The 25,291-nt window shown below is 55.2% G+C and overlaps 2 protein-coding genes and 2 non-coding genes across 9 annotated transcripts; all 4 read left to right on the top strand.

The window, feature by feature from the left end:
* Positions 1–1,945: 1,945 nt before the first annotated feature.
* TNPO2 (transportin 2) lies at positions 1,946–17,453 on the top strand. 6 transcript variants are annotated; one of them, XM_028134482.2, is made up of 25 exons: positions 1,946–1,968; positions 3,482–3,593; positions 4,904–4,979; positions 5,066–5,215; positions 7,022–7,128; positions 7,225–7,358; positions 7,438–7,519; positions 7,594–7,716; positions 7,824–7,942; positions 8,989–9,049; positions 9,147–9,312; positions 9,505–9,657; positions 11,988–12,213; positions 12,407–12,578; positions 12,945–13,031; positions 13,110–13,217; positions 13,303–13,461; positions 13,933–14,020; positions 14,205–14,303; positions 14,842–14,937; positions 15,242–15,347; positions 15,614–15,713; positions 15,793–15,867; positions 15,990–16,116; positions 16,196–17,453. In XM_028134482.2, exons 2-24 carry the CDS (start codon positions 3,495–3,497, stop codon positions 16,095–16,097), a joined length of 2,694 nt encoding a protein of 897 aa, XP_027990283.1. In that variant the 5' UTR covers positions 1,946–1,968; positions 3,482–3,494; the 3' UTR covers positions 16,098–16,116; positions 16,196–17,453. The 6 variants fall into 6 exon arrangements, with proteins under 6 accessions (XP_027990283.1, XP_027990280.1, XP_027990282.1 ...); XM_028134479.2 differs by lacking the exon at positions 1,946–1,968 and adding an exon at positions 2,018–2,090; XM_028134481.2 differs by lacking the exon at positions 1,946–1,968 and adding an exon at positions 2,410–2,413.
* Positions 12,270–12,338, top strand: LOC114228476 (small nucleolar RNA SNORD41). Its single transcript, XR_003614617.1, has one exon. It is a non-coding gene; the product is annotated as a small nucleolar RNA SNORD41 (small nucleolar RNA).
* On the top strand, positions 14,062–14,136 carry LOC129149605 (small nucleolar RNA ZL2). The gene has a single exon (XR_008556480.1). It is a non-coding gene; the product is annotated as a small nucleolar RNA ZL2 (small nucleolar RNA).
* A 2,387-nt stretch (positions 17,454–19,840) lies between the features above and the next one.
* Positions 19,841–25,021, top strand: FBXW9 (F-box and WD repeat domain containing 9). The gene is made up of 10 exons (XM_008157946.3): positions 19,841–20,324; positions 21,520–21,659; positions 21,738–21,863; positions 22,774–22,886; positions 22,970–23,061; positions 23,895–24,043; positions 24,125–24,238; positions 24,370–24,459; positions 24,550–24,615; positions 24,698–25,021. The coding sequence occupies exons 1-10, from the start codon at positions 19,916–19,918 to the stop codon at positions 24,770–24,772; spliced, it is 1,374 nt and encodes a 457-aa protein (XP_008156168.2). The 5' UTR covers positions 19,841–19,915; the 3' UTR covers positions 24,773–25,021.
* The last annotated feature ends 270 nt before the right edge of the window (positions 25,022–25,291 follow it).

The following is a 25,291-nucleotide window of genomic DNA, read 5'->3' as shown; positions in this document are numbered from 1 at the left end:
CAGAGAGGCTATTGTAAAGTGATAGGCGTTTGCCATCTCAGATTCATGGTTGGACATCAGCTCCTTGAGTGTCTTTTTGCCCTAGAGCTTCTAGATGAAGTAAGTTTGCCATGCACATGGCTGTTGTGAGAATTACATTTAGAAACTGCCTGACAGACTGTAGTAGGTGCTTAAGAAGTGGGGTGGGGCCCTAACCGGTTTGGCTCAGTGGATAGAGCATCCGCTTTCGGACCGAAGGGTCCCAGGTTCGGTTCCAGTCAAGGGCATATACCTTGGTTGAGGGCACATCCCCAGTAGTGGGGTGTGCAGGAGGCAGCTGATCGATGTTTCTAACTCTCTATCCCTCTCCCTTCCTCTCTGTAAAAAATCAATAAAATATATATTAAAAAAAGAAATGGGGTGGGTAGTCCCAATTCAGTACTCAAATCCACCAGCTGGGGAGGGGAAACTTACCAGTACTGTGGACCATACAGGTAGCAGGGGTCACTTTATTCTGCCCCAATCCCCTCTCTCCCGAGGCTTGTGCAGAGTCGCTGGAAACTACGTGTTAAAAGGGAGGTGAACCCTAACAAATTCTCTCCTGCATCCCTTAACTCGCTCCCCACTTGACCCTTTTCTGGGGCAATCCCCAACCCTGAGCAGAAAATCCCCACCGTTCGTACTCTTTCCGGTAACCTATACACATAGTGCCAGCCCCTCAACCTCACTCTTCGGTTTAACGCCATCTCCAGGGCTCTACAAATCCCCAGGTTTTGAGTCTCAGCTAGAGCCATAAACCGCGGGTGCCGGGAGGGAATTGTAGTTCCAGATAATTGCCGGCGCTATGGAAGGCCACTGCGCATGCGTAGACAGCGGCTTCTCGCACGTGTCTCTCAAGTCGGCTATCTGTCCAAATTAGCCCGCTATGGTGGGAATCCAGGCTGCTTCTTTAGTGGCTGGACCCTCGAAACCTTAGGGCCTGTCGGGTGGAGCTAGGCGCCAGCCGACCTTTCCCAAGCCAGTGCTCGGCAAGAGGGGTCTTAAGCACCTGTTTTTCATGAATGAACGGAACCAGGACTGACTGTCAACGGAAAGTGGGCTGAGAAACCTATCCCCTTCCTCCAGGCTGGGACAGAAATTGACCTTGTGCCTCTCCCGAGGCCAACAAGTCTCTCAGGGCAGGGCTGGATTGTCCTTGGAGCACTAGGGTCTCCAGCTCTTTCCTGCCCTTAAGAGGAAGAGGCCCCACTTTGTCCTATGCCGGCGCAAAGATCACAAAAATGTCTTCTTTATGACCCTGCCCTCGTCCAAATTTCGTGGGCCGTTCCACTTCATTCAGCTTCAAGTGGGGAAAGGGATTAGGGCGTTTTGCTCCAGTGTTTATTTTATTAGTTTATTCATTAAGAATTTTATATCTTAATTTTTTCATATCCCTGTAAAAATTGTTAAACTGGAATTTAATCTGGGGAGTATATAATGTAGCAGAGGCGTCTATAGGAACTCAGCCTGTCTCCGGCACTCCCTTTGTCTGTTTGTTTGTTTTTTTTGTCTCTGGGGTATAAAGTCCACCCCCGGCTGTTCCCTCTACTCTCAACTTGAGCACACCGACTGTACTCCTACCAAGTACTCTCTGGATGGGGAGAGGGAGGCACAGTTAAATTCTGAGAGGAGGGGGTGACAGGCACAGCAGCTGGCTCTGGCGGAGCGGTTCCGGTGTCTACTACACAGCCAAAGTCCGCAGGTTCCATCCACCAAACTTAGCGAGAGCTTCCACGTGAGAGCCGCTGAGGAAAACGAGACGATGGGAGGACCGGCCGGCCAGAGAGGCCAAGAGCGGCGCTCACTCTTTGGTCACGTGACCCAACTCGGCGGGGCCTGGGTCTCCCGGGTGCAAGGCCACGTGCGACAGCTGCTTCTTCCGATTGGCTTGGTTGGGCCAATTTGAACAGCGTACGGGAGCCGCCGCGGCTCATGTAGGGCCGCGTTTGTGTATGTATGAGTGTGTGGTTCTTTTTTTTTTTTTTTTAATTCCCTTGCTTTGGCTCCCTCCTTCCGCGCGAGTCTCACGAGAAGCCGCAGCACAAGGCGCCGCCGCTGCTGCCTGGGGCCGGGTAAGTGGGCCTCACCCGGAACCGGACCTGCTCGGCTCCAGCTGCTGTTGACCCCCGTCAGGGTCTGTGCCTGTGCCTGTGCCGCGTGCTGCCCGGGCGTCAGGGCCGCGCCTGACCCGTAAAGGCCGAGAACCTTGGGTTCTCGGGTTGGGCCCGATTCTCGAGGCAGCAGGAACGGGTGGCGGGGGGAGGGAGAAACCGAGCCGGGCTTAGGGGGTGGGGCCTCGGAGCCCGGTCAGCTCTCGGTGCCGAGAGAATCCGGCCAGTGGGGCGCCTAGGGTCGGGCTGGAGATCATCTGATTGGGGGACGTCGCGAGGATCGGGTGTGTGCGGGGTGGGGGGTGCTCTTTCGGTGGGTCTTGGTTGGGTCTGATTGGGAGAGGCCGCATGGAAAAGTTGGGGGCTCTTTTTGGGCTCTGATAGGGAGGGTCGTCAGACTTCGGCCTAGAGGGCTTTTCTGGGTCTGACTATGAGGCGTCTCTAGGATCCGTTGGGGGGAGTGCCCCGGGGGTTGTTCGGCCAGGCCTAATTGGGGGGAATCCGCAGGGATCCGACGAAGGGGGTTTCCGGCTCGAGATGGTGTGGGGGCTTGTCCAAACTTGATTGGGGGAAGCCGCGGAGATCCGTCGGCAGGAGATACTGCTGACTGGGGCGGAGGGCGGGAATGGGGGAAAGGCTTGGCCAGACCCGACTCAGGGAAAGGGACAGGGACCTACCTGCTTCTGTCACCGGGAGGGCATACTTCACTGGCTCTCTTTCGGAGAGGCAAGCGGGCCTGATTCAGGGGAATCGCAGGTCCAGCTAGGCCTGAAACGGGAGTCTGGTATCCGGCTGAGCTTGGATTAGGGCAGGCGGCCGGGATCAGGAATATCGGAGCGCCTTGGGATGGTGCACCTAGGGAGGCTCAGGGACCAGACCCCCAGACCGCAGCAGAGGAGGCGTCAGGATGTGGCGGAGCTTGAGGTCTCAATTTCGGGAGAAGGGAGATCTGCTTGCACTGGGGAGACCACGGGGCCCGGAGGTTGTCGAGGTCTGGGGCAGGATACCTGGTTGGAGAAGTGGCTGGACCCTCGAAACCTTAAGGCCTGTATCCGGGGGCGGCAGACACCCCCCGCCCTCGCCCCCAAGGTTCTGCCCGCCGGGTGATGATCCACCTGGCCCAGCCACTGCCTCCCATGCTCCATTTCCACATCTCCCTGCCTGTTGTCCCAAGCTCGCTACTGTGCCACGGTGAATGGTGCAGATTGCTGAGACCCCCCCACACACTTAGGTTGGCTGGATTGGCAGCAGCATCCTCTGATTACACTTACGCTGCCAACTCTTCGGGTCTCAGTCCGGTCTCACACAGAGCTGCGGTGACCCAGCCCTGACCCTAGCCCCTATCCCCGCAGCTTGCCTTGCACCATGGACTGGCAGCCAGACGAGCAGGGTCTGCAGCAGGTCCTACAGCTGCTTAAAGACTCGCAGTCACCCAATACAGCCACTCAGCGAATCGTGCAGGATGTATCCTTCCTTCTGGGCCTGGGGGAACTGGGCAGACATCTGCATCCCCTGAAGGCCACAGAGGATGGGGCCCATCCCCTAGTCCCCAGACTTTCTGCTGGCCTTGGCAGAGAATTAAGGGTTAGAATTTTTGGGTCCCATTTCCAGAAGAAATGTGACTCTGGGGTTGGGGGGATGACACCTCTTAGTTGGGATTCAACTTTTGTTTAGGTTCATGGTTAAAATTTTTGTTTCGATTGGTTGTTTAAAATACTTTTTTAAAAAGTTAAACTTAAAAAAATATTTTTTTATTGATTTCAGAGAGGAAGGGAGAGAGAGAGAAACATCAATGATGAGAGAGAATCATTGATCGCCTGCCTCCTGCACATCCCCCACTGGGGAGAGCCTGCAACCCAGGCATATGCCCTGACTAGGAATCAAACTGTGACCTGGTTCATAGGTCAACACTCAACCACTGAGCCATGCCAACCGGGCCTATAAATTAAACTTAAAAAATACTTAAACCATTGGCAAGTTTCCTTTGTTGTTGTTGTTGTTAACACTCACCTGAGGATATTTTTCCATTGATTTTTGGAGAGAGTGAAAGGAGGGAAGGAAGGAGGTTGAGAAAGAGAGATTGATTGGTTGCCTCCCCACCAGGGTAGGGATCGAACCTTGCAACCCATGTATGTGCCCTTGAGTGGAAATCAAACCCGTCTGTGTGCTGGCCAACGGCGCTCTCACTTCTTTTCTTTTCTTTTTTAAAAATATGTTTTTATTGATTTCAGAGAGAGAGAGAGAGAGAGAGAAACATCAGTGATGAGAGAGCATCATTGGTTGGCTGCCTGCTGCTGTACGCCTCCTAGTGTGGATCGAGCCTGGAACCCAGGCATGTGCCCTTGACAGGAATTGAACCCGGGACCCTTCAGTCCACAGGCCGATGCTCTATCCACTGAGCCAAACCAGCTAGGGCAACGCTCTCACTTCTGAGCCACACTGGCCAGGGCTCGGATTCCTTTTTTTTTTTTTAAGCAGACAACATTGGATTGCTAGTAAGCAGAGCTGTGTAGCAGCTGCCACCTTCACACAGAGCCAGGTCTGCTAATCCTTTCCTGCTCTGGCCACGTCTTCAAGCGTGGTGGGGAGCTCAGGGATGCTCCCTCACCTCCTGGGTGAATTTGACATGCCTGAAATACTGCATTGTTCTAGGCATGGGGATTGACAGGTGGCTGCCTGGACCCAGAGGTCAGAGGTTCTGTCAGCTACATGGTAGTAAGGGGACCCCACCTGGGGAAGGCCCTCGTCTCCCAAGTCCCTTAACAACCTGACAGAAACTCAAACAACTGAACCAGTTTCCCGACTTCAACAACTACCTGATCTTCGTCCTGACCAGACTCAAGTCAGAAGGTATGATGCCCTCGATGCCCCTCCATGCAGGCTAGACCCCCACTCTCTCCCCTGTGGTCCTCTGAGCTGCAGCTCTCATCCCCCAGATGAGCCTACTCGCTCTCTCAGTGGCCTCATCCTCAAGAACAATGTGAAGGCGCATTACCAGAGCTTTCCGCCGCCTGTGGCGGACTTCATCAAACAGGAGTGTCTCAACAACATCGGAGATGCCTCATCCCTCATCCGAGCCACCATAGGTAAGGGGGTGGGGGGCCGCAGGAGTCAGCCTGTGATGACGCCCTGAGCCCTTGCTCTCAGCCAGGAAGCATCTCAAAATGTTAAGGCTATTGATTCACCACGGATGGTAGAACTATTACTATTGCCATTTTGCAGATGAGGAAACTGAGGCACAAAGAGGTTAAGGGACTTGTCTGGTAAGTAGCAGAGCTCAGAAGTGACCATTGCAGGTCCATGCTCTGAACCACTCCTTCCTGAAATAGCCATTCTTGCTTCAGAGGCAGTCATCCAATGTGGAGAATTTTATGTAAGGTCCTGAGGGTTTAGCAGATTAAAATCAGAGCTCCCTACCCTTGCGGAGCTTCCTATCACTAATGAGTTAGCTTTGCCTTGGAGACTTCCTGATTCCTGGAAGGCTGCCTGAGGGAGTTAACTGAAGGATGACCACAATTTTCCAGCACTTTATCTTAAGCCTTTTTACTGTTGATAAATACATCCCTACTATTTGTTACTGACTTACATTTCTCCCCAGTTTTATTGAGGTTAGTTGACATATAATGACTTACGTTTTTGTTTCTTTAAAATCTTTGTCAACTCTTAAAACTTGCTTTTCAAAGGGTGTTGTATGGTATGTAACTATCTTAAGTGAAAAGACAGATGCGCTTACCCTAAGGGAAGGTACTCTTAAAATGAAATAAAGACAGAAAAATAGTGTTAAATTTGAGATAGATGCTGAGGCCTACCACAAGATCAGCCCTTGCTTTTATTAAGAGACCCATAGCCCCAACAATAAACCCTCACTCCACACAGGCCAGCAGAAGGATCTGAATTTACCAAGTGCATTCTGGGTGTCAGGCTCTGCTCTGAATACTTGATTTAAGTCACTGAAGTTTCCCAATAGCCCTAGTAGGCTGGTGGTCTTTGTCCCCATTAAGGCACAGAAAGGTTAGGCGATGTGGCCAACGTCACACAGACAGGGATGGGACTGGGACTGCATTCACAGTCTACCTCAGGGAGCACCTTTACTAGCAGAGCTGTAAGCCCGGGTCATCTGGAGTGCTGGCACTGGCAGCAGCTTCCTCTAGGGAAGACTGCCACCTGCTGGCTTTAAATATCTCTGCACTGACTTCACCCACATTCAGCCCAGCTGCCAAACCCCTGTTCTGCCTTCATACTTCATTCACATGCTTACTGCAGGTTGTACTTGGGTTTCTAGTGAGCAGTACAAGCTCTCAGGAAGCCATGTGGCCCTGTTGGACCTGCTCCCTGCCCCTCCCAGCCCTCACCTCCTCCTGCTCAGGCCCTGTGGTTCCTTATCCATCTGTAATCTCTCCAGGCATGCCCCTGCCCCCAGGCCTTTGCACCTGCCATTCTCTGCCTGGGATGCTCTTTACCCAGGGACCTGGATGCTTCTCCCTCGTTTCCTTCAGGACTTTGCTCAGATATCAAGATGTCACTTGGAGGAGGCTCTGGACACCCAGTTTTAAGTTGCTACCCCCGTCCTCAGCCCTTGCTAGCCATCTTCTCTGCTTTATTTTCCCCTTTAGCTCTTGGCATATAGCCTCCCAGGTTGCTTTGCATGTTTATGTTGACCTTGCAGCCTCCCTCACTAGACAGTCAGCTCCTGTGGGCAGGGACTTTGTATTTAGTTCTGTGCTGCATCCCGAGACCTGGAACAGAGCTGATTTACAGTAAGGCTCAGAGGATCTCTAAAGGTGTGTGTGGGGCTCACAGGGAGAGCATCCTAAGAGTGGCAGGGAGAACTGGGGTGCCGAGCAAGCCCACCTGCACCCAGCCTGAGGCAGCGTCCTTTCCTGGCCGCCCAGGCATTCTCATCACCACCATCGCTTCCAAGGGTGAGCTGCAGATGTGGCCTGAGCTGCTGCCCCAGCTGTGCAACCTGCTCAACTCGGAGGATTACAACACATGTGAGGTAGGCCGCAGGCCATGCCAGCCCCCCCACCCCCACCCCAAGTGGGAACCGGGACTGGACCTAGACCCGCATCCATGTATGTTCCTCACTATTCAGGGAGCCTTTGGAGCCCTGCAGAAGATCTGTGAAGACTCGTCTGAGCTCCTGGATAGCGATGCCCTCAACAGGCCCCTCAACATCATGATCCCCAAGTTCCTGCAGTTCTTCAAGCACTGCAGCCCCAAGATCCGGTGGGTGCGGCTCCCCAGGGCTCTGCAGGGGGCCTGGAGTAGGCAGGGCGGGGGTGACCACATGCCCACTCCCTGCCAGGTCCCATGCCATCGCCTGTGTGAACCAGTTCATCATGGACCGGGCCCAGGCGCTGATGGACAATATTGACACTTTCATTGAGGTGGGCTGCCAGGCTGGGGGTGAGCAGGGTGAGGGCCAGGGTCCCTGCTGTGGCTGACCCTACCTTCCCTGCAGCACCTGTTTGCCCTGGCTGTGGACGATGACCCTGAGGTGCGGAAGAATGTGTGCCGTGCCCTGGTGATGCTGCTGGAAGTGCGGATCGACAGGCTTATCCCCCACATGCATAGCATTATCCAGGTGTGCACACCTAGGCCAGCCCGGGTGGGTGCTGTGGGGCTGGGGGCACAGCGGGTATCACCCCTAGCTAGGCAGGGCCTTCAGCTTTTCTCACCCCACTCCCCTAGTATATGCTGCAGAGGACCCAGGACCATGATGAGAATGTGGCCCTTGAGGCCTGTGAGTTCTGGCTGACGCTGGCCGAACAGCCCATCTGCAAGGATGTCCTGGCCTCCCATCTGGTTCAGTGAGTGTCTCTGCTGTGTGCTGTCCCACCCCAGCCTCCACCTCTTCGATTTCAGTTTACTTTCTTTACCTGCATACATTTTTGTTTGGTTTGTATTGATTTCAGAGGGGAAGGGAGAGGGAGAGAGGGAGAGAAGTATCAATGATGAAAGCAAATCATTGATTGGTTGCCTCCTGCTTATCCCCTACTTGGGATCCAGCCCACAACCCAGGCATGTGCCCTGATCAGGAATGGACCTGTGACCTCCTGGTTAATAGGGCGATGCTTAACCACTGAGCAACACTGGGTGCCTGCATATATTTTGCAAGTGATATGAATGTAGCTTTAGTGACTTAAAGGCTAGTTAAGATATAGTTGGAATAAATGAGAAATTAAGAGAGGCTTTAGGCATAGTTGGGTCCCGGTGCTCCAAGGATGTGAAAGGCATCTGTCTAGTCTCAGATCTACTTCCTCTCCATTGGCTTTGTTCTCAGGCATGACCTTCCCTCCTGGCTGTGGCCTTCTACAGCTTTACAGCTTAGGAACCTCTGAAAAAAGAATTCCCTCTTGACCAGTATCTCCAGCAAAACTCCTAGGGTCAGCTTGGATCACTCACCTATCCCCAAGTCAGCGAAGACTAATCAAAGTTTCCAATCCCAAGGTACATGGGCGCCAGCTGATGGGGCTGGCTGCCTTGCCTGTTTGCTCCCCTCACCTGCCCCATCCCAGGGAAGTTCCTGGTGACTGGGCCACATGTCCCTGCCTTAGGTGAACTAGGGGACAGGCACTGTTCTAAGCTTCTCAGTGTATTCAGAGGTGTCCAGGTCTGGGTCAAGAGCCTTCCTGTGGAGCCAGGAGTGGTGTCAGCTCTGTGCCTGTTGGGGTAGCTCAGACTACGCTGGGGTAGCTCCCATTAAGGGAAATGAATGGATGCGGGGCCAGCAGAATCACTGTGCTGTACAGTCTGCCCTTGACACTCCCATCTGTACCTCTGCTTCCCTCTTGCCCAGGCTTTCAATCCCCCCCAGAGCACCCTGCCTCCCAGTGAATAGCCTCTCTCCCAACAGGTTGATCCCTATCCTGGTGAATGGGATGAAGTACTCGGAAATCGACATTATCCTGCTCAAGGTCAGCTGGGCTGACCACCGGGCACAGGCAGGTGGGTGAGGGCGGTGGGGGTTGGGCTGGGGCTCTGGTGGTGCTTAGTGGCTTGTCTGGCCCACAGGGAGATGTGGAAGAGGACGAGGCAGTCCCCGACAGCGAGCAGGACATTAAGCCACGCTTCCACAAGTCGCGCACTGTGACGCTGCCCCATGAGGCCGAGAGGCCTGACGGCTCTGAGGATGCTGAGGATGACGATGACGATGATGCTTTATCTGACTGGAATCTGAGTGCGTGGCCGGGCAGGGGGGGTAGTGTGTGGGGGGGGTGGGACGGTAGAGCTGGGAAGTGAGGCGAAGCTTACTTGGAACAGATTGTGAAGATGATCCTAATCGTGATCTCTGATCTGGGGGTATGGTTGAGGAGGCCCTGCCTGATGGGCTTCCCTGAGCCTGCTCCCCCAATTTCCCTTCCTGTCCCAGGAAAGTGCTCGGCGGCTGCACTGGATGTCCTGGCCAATGTCTTCCGGGAGGAACTATTGCCCCACCTCCTTCCCCTGCTCAAAGGCCTCCTCTTTCACCCTGAATGGGTGGTCAAGGAGTCGGGCATCCTGGTGCTGGGCGCCATTGCTGAAGGTGAGTGCCCTTGCTGTCCTGACTGCCTGACCTCTGACCCTTGTGCTAGCATGAGACGGGCTGGCCTAGGCGGAGCTGCCTGGGGGCAAGAGGTGGTAATGGACATCATCCCTGAGTTCTCTCCAGAGCCCTGCTCAGCCCCTCCAGACAGATCTGGGATTTGAATCTTCCCCTCAGCCTATGAACCTGAAAGGAACCCCAAACCCTAAAATGCAAACCCTGTCCTTAATTCTCATGGACATGCAATTCTATGAGGTCGTAAGCATAATTATAGCTACAGCAATAAGTCACTTCCGCAGTGCATGTCCCGTGACAGGCAGCCTGCTCTATGGGCTCAGTCTGACCTGATGAGATGGGATTTATAGATGGGGAAGCTAAGGTACAGAGGGATGTACATCACCTCCCCAGTTACCCAGGGTGCAGCTGAGCCTCCAACCTGCTCCCTGGCCGTGGGGCCGGCCTGCCAGAATGAGAAGTGTGCTGGGGTGGTGTTTCTCCAAATTTCACATGGTGGGCTGTTACTGATGGGCTTTCGAGCGCCCTTTGTCCTGATGGAATGTACAGCTTGAATGAACCAGAGGGCTTTTCGAGGCTGTTACGGGCATCACTTGTGACCACCTCAGCATCCAGGCCTGTCCTAGAAAATAAGTTCAGCCCTAGCTGGTATGGCTGAGTGGATAGAGCGTTGGCCTGCGGACTGAAGGGTCCCGGATTTGATTCCAGTCAAGGGCACATGCCTGGGTTGTGTGCTGGATCCCCAGTGGGGCGCACGCAGGAGGCAGCTGATCAGTGATTCTCTCATCATTGATGTTTCTACCTCTCTCTTCCCCTCCCTCTCTGAAATCAATAAAAATTTAAAAAAAATTAAAATAAAAAGTTCAGGAGCCCTCACCCAGGAGAGCTTTCAAAATTTATCTAAGGAGAGGTTCCCTCACATTCATGAAAAAGAACTGGAGAAACTAACCGAAGCCAGTAAAAACAGGTCTCTTGTCTTAGATTATTAGGGGGTGTGCTATTATCTGTGTTCTCTAATTAAAAGACTTATTTGCCACTGAGCCACACCTAGGAACCAGGAGGTCAGGGCACATGCCCAGGTTATAGGCTTGAGCCCTTAGGAGAGGTCATGCAGGAGGCAGCTGATCGATGATTATCTCTCATCATTGATGTTTCTATCTCTCTCTCTCTCCCCTCTCCCTTCCTCTCTCTGAAATCAATAAAAACATACCTAAAAAAAAAAGAAAAAGATAGCCTTGGCCAGTTTGCCTCAGTGGTAGAGCATCAGCCTGGGGACCAAGAAGTTTCAGTTTGATTCCCTGCCCTGGTTGGTAGGGGCTTGTGAGGGAGGCAACCAATAGACGTGTGTCTCGCGTTGATGTTTCTCTATCTCTATCTCTATCTCTATCTCTATCTCTATCTCTATCTCTATCTCTATATATGACTCCCTGCCTTTTTCCACTCTAAAAATCAATGGAAAAAAACCTCATGTGAGGATTAAAAAAAAAAAAAAAAAAGACATACTCATGGTTTTTTTAAAAAGGAGGTTGAAAAATAGAGAAAGAAATAACACCAACATTCAGGAAAAGTTTCTAAAGAAACCTTTGTGGTCACTGCTGCCCACAAAGCCTGAGTGAGTGTGGAGTCCAGTCATCTATGAATTAATGAGTGACCGTGTTGGGGTGGGGCTGATGGCAAAGAAAGGTTTGCCGTATTGTGCCTTCCCCTCCTGACCCTACTTTTCACTGACTCAAACTTTTTTCATTACTGATTTTAGAGAGTGGAAGAGAAAAACATTGGTTGTTGTCCCACTTATTTATGCATTCATTGGTTGATTCTTTTTGTTGTTAATCCTCATCTGAGGATATTTTTCCATTGATTTTTAGAGAGGGTGGAAGGAAGGGATGAAGGGAGGGAAGGAGGATGGGGAGAGAGAGAGAGAGAAAGAAATTTCCATGTGAGAGACACATCAATTGGTTGCCTCCTGCACCCGCCCCCAACCAGGGCTGGGAATTCAACCTACAATCCAGGTATGTGCCCTTGATCGGGAATCGAACCCATGACCTTTGGTGCATGGACTGACTCTAACCACTGAGTCACACAGAACAGGGCCATTGGTTGATTCTTGTATGTGCCCTGACAGGAGATGGATCACATAACCTTGGCATATTAGGACACTGCTCTAACCTGACCTACCGGGTCAGGGCTCTGATCTAGTTATTTAACCACTGAGCCTCAGTTTCCCCATCTAACAGGTTGGGCTGATCTTCTCCCCTAAAGAGTGGGTGTGGCTGGGCTCAACTGGACTCAGGATTGTCCCTGTGCTGTCCTTACAGGCTGTATGCAGGGGATGGTACCCTACCTCCCCGAGCTGATCCCACACCTCATCCAGTGCCTGTCGGACAAGAAGGCCCTGGTTCGTTCCATTGCCTGCTGGACACTGAGTCGCTACGCTCACTGGGTGGTCAGCCAGCCGCCAGACATGCACCTCAAGCCTCTGATGACAGAACTGCTCAAGCGCATCCTGGATGGCAACAAGAGGGTGCAGGAGGCAGCCTGCAGGTGACCCCTGACCCCTGGCCCCACAGTCCTTACCCCCTGCAACGCTGGATGCCATCCGGGAAGTGATGACACTCATTACCTCTGATATTCGCTGATTTCTAACGTATTCGTACTGGCTGATCCCGGGTGCTCTATCTGCCTCTGGCCCAGCCCCCACCTGTAGATGCCCACTGAGCCCTTTCCTCCCTTCTAGTGCCTTTGCCACCCTGGAGGAGGAGGCCTGCACAGAGCTGGTGCCCTACCTCAGCTATATCCTGGACACTCTTGTCTTTGCCTTTGGCAAGTACCAGCATAAGAACCTGCTCATCCTCTATGATGCCATCGGCACCCTGGCTGACTCTGTGGGCCACCATCTCAACCAGCCGGTGAGGCCCCACAGCACCTCCCTCTTCCCGATTCCCTGCTTACCTCTGGCATCCAGGGACCTGGCGGCGACCCCGCGTTGCACGCCAGGGACATGGCCATGACCTCAACAGGTAGACAGACCTGGCCCCTGCCCTCGCCCTCTCCCAGTCTAGTGGGGGAGACAAACAGTTAGGAGACAGTGTGGTAAGTGCTGTGCTGGGGAGCTCAGGGGCCTGCGGGTCCCAGGAGGCTGACCCAGGCTCCTGAAGGGGCAGTGGTGGATAGGTCGGGGCTTGGGGTGGGTGAGAAGAACTGGTGGTCTCGCTGGATGGTTCCCAGAGTGCCACCTCTGCCCAGAGAGCCCCAACTTCCTGCTCCCCCTCCAGGAATACATCCAGAAGCTGATGCCTCCGCTCATCCAGAAGTGGAACGAGCTCAAGGATGAAGACAAGGACCTCTTTCCTCTGCTGGAGGTGGGTGGGCTTCCGGCTCCCTCCCACAGTCCTGCCCCACCCCACCTAAGTTCACCTCTCCTGCCTTCCTTCCACCAGTGTCTGTCATCTGTGGCCACTGCCCTGCAGAGTGGCTTCCTGCCCTACTGCGAGCCTGTCTACCAGCGCTGCGTCACCCTAGTGCAGAAGACACTGGCCCAGGCCATGGTGAGCACCCACCTGCCCGCTCCTCTGCTGCTGCTCCAGCCCTGGCCTACCGCCCTCACCTTCCTGCCTACCCCACTGTGCCCAGATGTACACCCAGCATCCTGAGCAGTACGAGGCTCCCGACAAGGACTTTATGATCGTGGCACTAGACCTGCTCAGCGGCCTGGCCGAGGGCCTGGGTGGCCACGTGGAGCAGCTGGTGGCCCGCAGCAACATCATGACACTGCTCTTCCAGTGCATGCAGGTGGGTGGGCACAGTGATGACACCGAGCAGCCCGTGTGGGCCACCCTGGGGGGTCGGGGTCCCCAAGGACATCAGGGAAAGGGGCCTATTAAAAAACTTGTAATTCTTTTAAAAAGGGATTTGATTAAGACATGAGTAAAAACTCATTTTCAAGGCAACAATGTAGAAAACTTAGAAGTAGAAAATAGAAAACGTGAGAGCACAGCCCCTTCACCATCACCCCCAGCCCATGTGTCAGCAGTCACATGTGCCTTTCCTTCTGCAGCAGTGCCCTGAGCAAGGCACTGGTTCACATGGCCCCTGAGCCCTGGTGTATGTGGGGGCCCGCAGCCTTGGTGCTGGGAAGTGGAAGGGTTAGGCTGTGTTCCTGGGACTGCTCCCCTAGCTGCCCTGAGCTGAGAGATTAGTTGGGACCCCAGCTGGTTGTGGGGAGGGGAGCCACTCCATGCTGACCCCGCTCTGACCCTCCAGGACTCGATGCCCGAAGTTCGGCAGAGCTCCTTTGCCCTCCTGGGGGACCTCACCAAAGCCTGCTTCATCCACGTCAAGCCCTGTATTGGTATGACACCCATCTCATCCTCACCTCACAACCCCAGCCCTGGCCTCAAGTGATGGAACAATGACCAGGGAGGACTGTGACCGAACTAGGATGTGTTCGTACTGTCTGATGGGGCCTGCCCAGCCAGGTCCGGGAGCTCACCCTGCAGGTCCTCCTGCTCAGCACCCCTCTTTTCCCCCACCAGCTGAGTTCATGCCCATCCTGGGCACCAACCTGAACCCTGAGTTCATCTCTGTCTGCAACAATGCCACCTGGGCCATTGGCGAGATCTGCATGCAGATGGGTGAGTGCCCTGCAGGTGGGCAGGCCCTGCCCCTCCCCATTGACCTGTTCCTGGCCTGGAGCCTGGCTCTGAGTGACAGGTCCCCTTGAGAGGGTGCTGGTGCTCCTTGAGGAAGGCTCCCAGGGGCCAGGGGCAAGAGGGTACCTCTGAGCATTTTCATCAGAGATGGGCCGAATGGCTGAAAGGCCATCTGTGATTGGCTTCTGTAAAGAGGCAAGACAGGAGTCTTGTTCTAATTGGACGATTTGCCACCTCCCCACCCCAACTGCCGTTGGCTAGGATTGGTAGGGAGACTGTCAGCTTCCCCTCTCCCCACAAAGGAGCTGGCCATCTGGCCTCACCTTGGTGTTCATCAGTGACTCCAGGGAAGCTTCTGGTGTTTAGAGGGTGTGGATCTACCTCTGGTTGGCTATGGGTCCTGGCCCAGGAACCAGCTAAAGTTTTTTTGCTCGGTCACTGGATGTGATTGGCCAGTGTCTAGATGCAGTTGGAGTGGGTGGGGTGGGCTGTGTGTGGCTCTGACTGTCTGGTCCCCCAGGGGCAGAGATGCAGCCCTACGTGCAGATGGTCCTCAACAACCTGGTGGAGATCATTAACCGGCCCAACACACCCAAGACACTGCTGGAAAATACAGGTGGGTGCCAGGTCTGGGCTGCTGCCGCCCCCTTGCTCACATCCGGGAGGTGGGCTTCTTGGCTGGGAGTGTAGTTAAGTGGCCTTGGGAAAGAACCAGGGAAGGCATCTGGAAGGCCCTGGAAGGGGTTCTGGGAGATGAGGCAGGAAAGATAATGCTGGCCTCCAGGAAAGACCCAAGCTGGGCCGAGCTCCAGGCCCTGGTGGCTGGCAGGAGCTATACCCCTGTGGCCCGTGGGGCGGGGCTTGGTGCCTGGTGCCAGAGGCCCCCCCATGTACTGTCCCGGGGCCACTCGGGGTTGCAGGTCGCCTGACGAGTCCCTCTGCCATTCCAGCCATTACCATCGGCCGACTGGGCTACGTGTGCCCTCAGGAGGTGGCACCCATGCTGCAGCAGTTCATCCGGCCTTGGTGTGTGCTCATCTGTGTGGGGCCTACCGTAGGGTGGGCCGGGCGGCAGAGTGGGTGGGACAGGCCCAGTCCGTTCCCTTGCCTGTGCCCACCCAGCCCTGCTCACCCTCAGATGCACGTCCCAGCCCCATCACCCTCTGTCCCCCTGCTTCCTCCATGCCCCGTAGACACATGACCCACCCCAGCCCCTCCACCCACTGCTCCTGTGGATGCCCCTCCTGCCCCACCCCTGCCGGCTGATTCCCCCCTGCTCACCTTCCCCACAGGTGCACATCCCTCAGGAACATCAGGGACAATGAGGAGAAGGACTCAGCCTTCCGAGGCATCTGCATGATGATAGGCGTCAACCCCGGGGGCGTCGTGCAGGTTGGGGCGGCTGGGCTCTGAGGGAAGGCACTGGGGCTGGGCTCGGGCGGCCCCTCACATAGGATCCGTCACATTTCAGGACTTTATTTTCTTCTGCGATGCTGTAGCCTCCTGGGTGAGCCCTAAGGATGACCTTCGGGACATGTTTTATAAGGTGAGGCTCCTGCTTCGCCCTGATGGAGTCCCAGGAGGCAGCAGGGGAAGGCTCTCTGGGGAGAGAGGCTGAGTTCATCTGCTCTCTTCTGGGTGTCCCTCTCCAACCCCCCCGACCCGCAGATTCTCCATGGCTTCAAAGACCAAGTTGGGGAGGAAAACTGGCAGCAGTTCTCAGAGCAGTTCCCGCCGCTGCTCAAGGAGAGGTTGGCTGCCTTCTACGGGGTCTAGAGGAGCATTGAGACTGCCGGTGAGGAGGCTGCATGTAGGGGTTGGGGCTGTCATCCGGGCCGAGGGAGCACAGGCCCTGATTCTTCCTCTCCCTGCAGGTTTCTGTCTGCGTCGTCATCGGAGGGGTGGCTGGGGAGCACACCGCGTCCAGAAGTTGCCGTGCCCTGGTCAAGGGGGGTTAGGGAGGAGTGAGTGGGACCCAAATCCAGATGCCTTCCCTGCCCATCTACCTGCCATGCCTGGCCTGTGTGGCCGGCCAGTGGTGGGCAGGTGGGTGGGGCCTCCACACTCATCCTACAAATGGGAGGGGGGTGGGACTTCTTGGCAACAAGGGCCCCTTTCTCTAAGTAAGGTCACCATAGGCAGCCCACGTGGGCCAGCCATGTGGGAGGGAAGACTCAATACGGCCGACTGAATCCAGCTTAGGATAAGGCAAGGGGAAAGCAGGCGGGGAGGGGGGGTCCCTGTAGAGATGCGTACACACACGTACACACGTGGCTACACGCATGTGTGGGCACTGCAGCCAGCTAGGCTGGGTCAGCTGCCCCACCATTTCCCTGACTGCATGGAGACAGTAGAATTAGTGAACCCCTGAGTTAACCCATGAGGCCTTCCGTGTAACCTGCATCTAGAGTTTAAGACGCTTCAGCCGTTTTACCAGAATTGATGATTGGGGAGGGCTGGGTGGGTTGGGGTCCTTTGCTGGGAACCCAGGGCGGGATAAGACGATGGTCACCTTGGGGCTGCCCTGTCAGCACACACACACTTTGGACCTGCTCAGCACACTTCCTGCCAGCTCTATGGCAGCCGCAGCCCCATGTCCCTCCCCTTGTCTCATCCCAGCCAGAAGAGAGGGGACCACTGGAGTGGCCTAGGGCTGGCCAGAGGTCTCCCTTTCTCCCTCCCTTGTGCTCCAGTGACATGAAGACACTGGGCTGGAGCCTTTTTCTGGAAGAGAGCTGCAGTGGCCAGAGCTGCTGACATCTACCCCTGCGTCTCTCCATAAGCATGTCCATTTAAAGGGCAGTCGATTTCTCTGTGCTCCTGAGAGCCCTCCTCAAGTTCCAGGCCCAAGTTTTTAAAATAAGGGCTGGGGCATTTAATTTTTGTTGATGAGACAAAAGCTTATGCTTTGCCAGCAATAAGGAAAGCAAGGGCTTAGAGGAGGGGTGGTAAGGCCCTGAGTCTTCCTGTTCATCACTGTTATCAGTGGCCCCAAAAGCCCACCAGATTGGGGCAGTGATTCTAGGAATCCTGGGATTGGCCAGGGATGTGGTCACAGAGAGAGAGAATCCCCTAGGACCAGAGGGAATGTGATTCTGAGTTGGCCTAGAAATAAAGCTGGGCCCTGCAGCCCCCTAATTTTTCTTTTTTCTCCTCCCCTGTTTTTTACTTTAGGGGCCCCTTTAGGGGCTTTGGGGGGGTCTGATAATTCCTGCATTTTGGGGCCTGCTCCATCCATCCCACTGGGTTCTTGGACCCTACCCCCATCATAGTCCTGTCTTCTCAGACAGGTCAGGCCCTGCCTCTATTCCAAGGGGCACTTGGTGCACATTCCATAAACTCAGCTGGTTCCGCCTCCCCCCTTGAAACTCCAGCAGGTCTCTGGAAGCCATTTGTAAAAAAGAAAAAAGAAAAAAAATTTAATACCATTTAATTTCCTGGCAATTCCAATTCTTTGGAGCATCCTCTGCTGGGTCTTGGGGTGTGTGGATTGGCTGGCTGATGGGTTTGGAAACTCCTCCACCCAGGATGAGGGTCTCCAGTTGCCTTCAGGGAAGTGGGAGTCTGGTTCATTGTCTTATTTTTTTTTTTAACTATTTAATTTTAATTTATTTTTGGTTGATTTTTGCACAACGAAGTTGTAGCTTCTCAATCTTCTCCCATGCCCTGGGCTGTGGACCCTGACTGGCCTCGATCCACAGCCCCACTTGCTCCCATGTCCCTCCTTTCCCTTCACCCTCTTCCTCCTGCGGGCTCCAGGGTCTGTCCATTTGTTACTGTGCTGTGCTGGGGATTGGCGCCGAGGTGGCGTGAGATTCCACTTGTGTAGACCTTTGTTGAGTAAAGATCAGTTTCTTGTGAAACCTTGGTCTCCACCTGGTCTCCTGTGTCCTTGTCTTTGGCAGCAGAGATGTTGAAGGGAACTGGGAAGCTTTATAAATGGGGGTGCACAAGATTCAGGAAACAATTGGAGTGGGGGGAAGGAACTAAGCAGTCACAAGGCATATTTCTTGGGAGCCTCAGTTTTCCTTCCTGGAGAATGGTTAGGTTAAACGTAAAAGGTAAAGATTAAATGTAATAAATACATGGGAATGCATTCTCTCAGCCGTAATTACAGCTCACTAAATGTCCTGAGCTCACTAAAGGGGAACCATTAATATAGCTTAGGTTCAAGATCCCCACCTGCCTTAGACTGAACTGAGTGGCAAGCGGCAAAGCCTTGCAGGGCTGTCGTCTTTGGCCGACTTCCACACTGGCTAGCTGGGCATGTGTTATATACAAAGTGCTAAGGGCCCAGAAAACTTCAGTGTTATGTTCACAGATTCCAAGAAGTAACCCGGATGACTGGCTGTGAAAGACATGGGTTTATTAGGACTTTCATGCGTACCTGTGGTGGCCAACCAGTGGAGATGAACTGAGTCCCATCGGCCTGTGCACGGGCAGCACCAGGGGCGGGCTGGCTGGTGCTTTATAGAGTACAAAAAAATCGAGGGGGACATGTCTGAGATCAAAGCACTAGCTGTTTACAATTCAGGCTCACATCTGAAAGCAGCTTCTCTTTGGCTGTTAGCCTGAGTTGCTGGCCAAGTTCCCAAGGTCTCACAGTCCTCTTACAGATGGCCTTCACTATATTTCCCACAGGGTGGCAGGGGGAGTTGGAACATGGGGAGGGGCCCATGTTCCCATTTACCATATGGCAAGTGAGACATTTTTGTAGAAAGCTCAGCCCAGCACCAGGCTTGTGGGCGATAGGTAAAATAGTTAGTTACTAAGGCAAATGAGAAACTGCTCCGCTCTAGAGATGGGCAAGCCTTACAATAAAATGTGGCAACCTCAGTATGGCCCAAGGATCACCTGCATCAACCTGGGGATAATGCTGACACATCCGACATTAACCCAAATGTATACATCTTAGTGAGGGGACATAGAATATAAACAAGGAAACAGTGACATGTCCCATAGAGAAAAATACAGCGGGAGGGGAGAGAACAGTGGGGAAGACGGTCGCAATCTTACAGTAGGGACTCTGGGGAGATAATGTTGGAACAAAGCTTTGTGCATATGAGGAGTCTGGCGGAGGGCACAAGTGTTATGTGTTAACGCTGCCTGGCTCAAAGGCTGTCAGTCAGGTGCTATGTTTGTCAGCATGATTCAGAGTACTGGTCCACCGAAGCCTCTGCAGTGTAACAGCGCGTTTCTAGCTACGGAAAGAGAGAGGAGTTCGAATCACTGCCCCGGACAACCCGGAAAAGGGGCTTCGCTTTTCTAATCTTGGTGTCACCTGTGAAAGGTGCCTTCCAGAGGCCGCGTTTTTCAAACCAGAGTCGGCTGGCCTGCCTCGGTACCACCGGAGGTGCTTGTTTTAAAAACGCAGGAGCCAGAAATCTGCATTTTCCAGACCTATGCAGCTCCAGAACGAGACCCCAGGAGCGAGGAGGTTGACAGTATCCAGCCAGTTTCACGCGAACCGCTCACTTCCGGTCGGCGCCTTGACGTCATCAGGCAGAGCCGGAAGTGCCCTCGCGCTGCCTAGGAGACAGGACGCGGGGGCCTGCCGCTGACAGGGCACCACCGGCCGCGCCCACTCGGTCGCCATGGAGCTGCCCCCAGGGCCGCGCGACGATCCCAACGCCTGGGACGATGACTCGGACCCGGAGCCGGAGCCTGACCCAGACGCGCAGGCCGAGGCTTACGTGGCCCGCGTGCTCAGTCCACCGAAACTAGGACTGACACCCCTGCGCGACCCTCCGCTGTCCGCGTCCGCCCGGTCCCCTGGCGCCCTGGAGCCGCGGACCGCGTCCAAGACCCGAGCCGTGGGGGTCCCGGGCCTGCTGAGCCTTCCCCCGGAGCTGCTACTCGAGATTTGCGCCTACCTGGACGCGCGCCTCGTGCTCCATGTCCTGCCGCGCGTGTGCCACGCGCTGCGCGACCTTGTGCGTGACCATGTCACCTGGAGGCTACGCGCGCAGCGCCGCGTACGCGCACCCTATCCAGTGGTGGAAGGTGCGCACGCGGGGGGCCAGGGTCGCCCGCCCAGGTCAGCTTTAGGGCCAGGGAGGGTGTATCTGGGATGCTGTGAGCGCAGCCCCTAGAGCAGACTTCCTGTCTGTCGCAGCTCCTGTGGAGGCTGAGGTAGTTACTGGTGGTGCCGAAGTCCCTGAATTCTGAGTGGACCATGAGGCAGACATCTGGTGTCCTGAAGCTGTAGAAACCTGTCTGGGGGTGTGGGGTCCTGTGAACTCAGGATCCAGCGATCATCAGGCTTGGGTTCTGGTGGTGGTACAAAGGCCCTGATCCCTGGCTGGGGGTTGACACAGGGACTTGAAAGTCTCAGATTGTAGGAATCTGCTTGGGGCTCAGGGTAAACCCAAGAATCTTCAGGTTCTGGGTCAAGATGCAGCAACTAGTGATTCCCTTACCCCTAGAGCCCTGACCTAGGTGGTGGTGAGGCAGGGACTCTTGAACCTGCAACTCTTGAGCCTAAGGTAGGGTTTGGGGGTTAGGAATCTCTGATGCCAAAATCACAGATCCTCAAGCCCAGGGTCTAGCCTGGGATCTTAGGTAGGGTCTTGTGGTCATCACCCCTTCCCCCAAGGTCATTGGTCCCTCGGGGATAAGACAGCTTGGTGGCCTTGAAGTGATGGGACTCTCCCGAGTAGCTTGATAAACAGAGATGCCTGGACTCCATCCATATCACTGAATCTCTGCACCTAGGGCTTGGGTTCTGCATCTTGACAACTCTCCCAGGTTTATAGTTTGAGAAGAAACACTCTCCTGGGTCTGGTTTGGATGGCTGAGGCAGAAAGTCCTAGCTCCTGTGCCCAGACCGAAGGATTGAGGTCAGACCTCAGTCAGGGGTGAGGAAGGATCTTAATGTCCTGAGGCTGCTATCTCCCAGACATGGGTTGGTGAATGAGGCCCGAGAAGGTGGTCTTGAGACTCCACTCCCCCAGTTTCTGGAAACAGAGGTGACCTGCGGGAGGGGAGAGAACACTGGGGTCCTGCTTCGAAGGTGGGTGAGGCAGTGGTCCCAAAGCTAGAGCCTGGGCCTCCTTGGAGTGGTGGAAGGGATCCAGATGGGGGGTTTCTCCAAGTCTGGTGCTGGTTGGGCTCCCTGGGAACCAGGGGAAGGCTTGGATAACTGGTGTGGGTAGCAGAGTTCCTGCCCAGCAGAGACCCCACTTGTGGTACCCCACAGAGGAGGACTTTGACTGGCCGGCGGCCTGTATTGAGCTGGAGCAGCACCTGTCACGCTGGGCGGAGGATGGGCGCTGGGCTGAGTACTTCTGCCTGGCTGATGGGCACTTTGCTTCCATTGACTCAGTGCTGCTGTTCCAGGTGAGATGGGGTTTGGTGAGAGGCCAGGCAGGGGTGGGCCAGGGTGACCCCAACAATATCGCCTTACTCCCCTCCCAGGGTGGGACATTCTGTCTGTCGGGCTCCCGGGATCGCAATGTCAACCTGTGGGACCTGCGGCAGCTTGGGGTGGAACCCAGCCGGGTTCTGGTCAAGGCCCTTGGCACCCAGAACAGCACCCACAAGGTAAGGCTGTAGGAAGCATGAGGCCTAGGTAGGGTGCTGTGACTTCGGGTTTTAGCACCAGTCCTGACAGATGACTATCTTACTCTGCTATTATTAGTGTGATTTTGGGTGTGATGTATGACTTCTCGGGGCCTCAGTTTCTACTTCTGTCCAGGGTCAGTTAGGTTGAATGAAATGAACAGCCATTAAGAGCGTCACTCAGACTTGGATACACAGTAGGTGCTCAGTCGATGTCAGGTATGCCTTGAGAGGCCCAGGGCAGGGTGTTAGGAGGCTGCCCTTGGGGATCTGATTGCTCTGAGCATGACTGTCGTCTTGTGTGAAGTGGCCATGGAGAGGCACCTTCACCAGTCAGTGGGGTGATCTAGGCTGGTGGCCAAGAGCTTGGTCTCCGAGCCAGGCTGCTGGGTTCAATTTCTCATTCTGCTATTTCCTGGCTGTGTGACCTTGGGCGAGGAACTCAACCTCTCTGTGCCCTCAGTTTTCTCATTTGTAGAATGGGACACTTGACAGTATTCTCAGAGGGTCTGGTGAGGAATAAATCAGTCATCAGCCAGCACTCTGTAGATCATCCCCTGAGACAGGGACTGTTTTTATGCCCATTTTCCCAATGAGGAAACTGAGGGAGGGGACGTCATTTACCCAAGCCATGGCATGGAGGCCCTATATTTAATCTCATTGTCATGTGGCCTCAAACCATCGCAGGTTCTGAGTCTCCGCAGAACTTGATTTGGGAATATTGTTGGGTGAGGGGGTATGTGTATCCTGAGCTCGGCAGAGGGACAGACCTGCAGACTTCAGCTCTAATCTCTGCTGTTGCTCTGGGTTCTTGGGTTGGTTGTCTTCCTCCTCTGGCCTTCCATCTGGTCATCTGTGAAATGAGGACTGTCACACGGATCTGGTCCTACAGGGTTGGGTGTGGTCGCTGGCAGCGCTGGACCACCGAGTGTGCTCCGGTTCCTGGGACAGCACGGTGAAGCTCTGGGACATGGCAGCTGACGGGCAGCAGTTTGGCGAGATAAAGTGTGAGGGGTCTTGAGGAGGGGCAGGAGCGGGGCAGGGCTCTGCCTGGCCACAGCCCAGCCTCGTGCTCTATGTGTCCCCAGGGGCAAGGCGGCTGTGCTGTGCCTTTCCTACCAGCCTGACATCCTGGTGACTGGCACCTATGACAAGAAGGTGACAGTCTACGACCCCAGAGGTGGGCCAGGGGCCTGGACTGGGGAGAACAGGGCTGCCTGGGGGCCCCAGGGTCATGCTGGGGAAGGAGGCACTCGGGCTGGGTGACAGGCACGTACACCGATGTTAACCCCTCAGAATGGCCTGTGCTATGCTGCGGGCAGCAAAGGGGACTTTTGGGTGGGGGTGGAGTAAAGGACATAGAGGGTACCTGGAGGAGGGCCTCTGAGCCGGAATCCCGTGGGGTGGGAGGCAGATGGCCCCCGAGAATCCTGGCTCTCCCACTCCCTAGCTGTACGACCCCAGTCAAACTTGAACCTCAGTTTTCCTACCTGTAAAATCAGATAACAACTCTCGCCCTTTAGGGTTAATGGGAGGAGATGATAATAAGAACATTGGTGGCTTGTTAGTTTCATAAAATCCCTAGAACAAACATTGCCCGGCACATAAGCCCTTTTTGTTATTTTTTTATTCTTACGTTGTTTAATTGAAGGGCCAGTGCACCTCATCCAGACAGAGCTGAGTGGGGGTAGGGGTGACGGGGAATCTGCTGGCATTAGTTGGCATTTTATGCTGGGACTTGCCTGTCTACTCTGTACTGGGAGCAGATGGGACAGGAGGAGAGATGTGGGACAGGAGATGGGGGTGGCACAGGCCTGGGAGCCTGGGAGGCATGGATTCAGCTGGAGAGGAGAGGAGAGGAAAGACAGGTCATTTGTAGGATAGGGAGTGGGGGCCGGAAGCTGACCAAGGGTTTTGCCATAGACCACAGAGGCCCTGGATCCTGGGGTTGGCTTGGGGGTGCCTCTGAGGGGCTCTGATGTCACCTTCCTCCCTGGCCCATCACCCACAAAGTCGGCCCAGCGCTGCTGAAGAGCCGGCGACTGCACTCCAGCGCGGTGCTGGCGTTGCTGGCGGATGACCGGCACATCATCTCGGGTAGTGAGGACCACACGCTCGTTGTGTTCGACCGCCGGGCCAACAGCGTCCTGCAGCGGCTTCAGGTGAGCCCTCCCCAACGTCCCCAGGGAGCAGGGCTGCGGCATGGCCCAGCCTGAGCTGCTCGTCCCGTGTCCCTCCCACAGCTGGACTCCTACCTGCTCTGCATGTCCTACCAAGAGCCCCAGCTCTGGGCTGGTGACAACCATGGTCTGCTGCACGTCTTCGCCAACCGGGACGGCTGCTTCCAACTTGTCCGGGTCTGCCAGGGCCTTTGCCCCTTCCCGCCCCCCCTCCTGAGCCTCCTCCCTACCCCTAGACCCCCCGTGGCGATGGGTGACTAGCCTGAGGAGAGCCTTGCCTGAGTGTCACCTGTCCCTCCTTCCTGCAGTCCTTCGATGTGGGCCACAGGTCCCAGATCACAGGGATCAAACACTCGCTGGGGGCCTTGTACACCACGTCCACTGATAAGACCATCCGGGTGAGGCCCCATGACAAGCCCCCTCCCACTCCACCCCCCACTGGTGGGGGGGGGCACACCTCTTGACCTTTGTCTGTTGCCCGTCACCAGGTTCACGTGCCCACAGACCCACCAAGGACCATCTGCACCCGAAGCCACGACAACGTGCTGAATGGGGTAAGGCCCTATGCCACGTGCCCTGCCCCACATGCCCTGCTGGCTGCCTAGAGCGCCCCTGAGTCTTCATGTCCCTGCCCAGATCTGTGCTGAGGGCAACCTGGTGGTGGCCGCCTCTGGGGGCCTGTCGCTGGAAGTCTGGAGGCTCCAGTCCTGAGCAGGCAGACCTGGATATGGATGTGGATCTGCTGGCCGGCAGGCTGGGTCAAGGCCTCTGTTCTCGGGGGTGGCCCTCCCCTTTTCTGGTGCTGCCCTGGGCTCAGGCCTGGGGTACAAGGACTCCAGGCCACTGTTGGGCAGGGTCCCTGGTCTGTGCTCCATGTTCCAGCCCACCCTCAGGTCCTGTTTACAATTGGACGCCTGCTTTCCCTTGAGAGCGAAGGGGAAATAAACCTGATGTACTGGTGCTGTGGCCTGGAGTGGTGCCTGCTTGGGGCTAGGATGCTGGGGATGCCCCCAAATTCATCACCATCCACCCAGCTACCCTGGCCTCTGCTGTGTATGTCCGGGCGCGCCTGTGTCCACCCAAGTGCATTCTTGGGATCATGTGTGTCTGTGCATCCCTAGGGAGGCGAGTTAGCTGGCTGTGTGTGATGTCACTGTAACCCTATCTGTGACTGTCTGCATGCCCGTGAGTGTGCACGTGTGAGAGGAAGAGGGAGATTCTGGAGGATGT

This window comes from Eptesicus fuscus, chromosome 6 (genome assembly GCF_027574615.1).
Source record: "Eptesicus fuscus isolate TK198812 chromosome 6, DD_ASM_mEF_20220401, whole genome shotgun sequence".
Classification (NCBI taxonomy): Eukaryota; Metazoa; Chordata; class Mammalia; order Chiroptera; family Vespertilionidae; genus Eptesicus; species Eptesicus fuscus.
The sequence above is the reverse complement of the archived record's forward strand: the minus strand, read 5'-3'. Positions and strand labels throughout refer to the sequence as shown.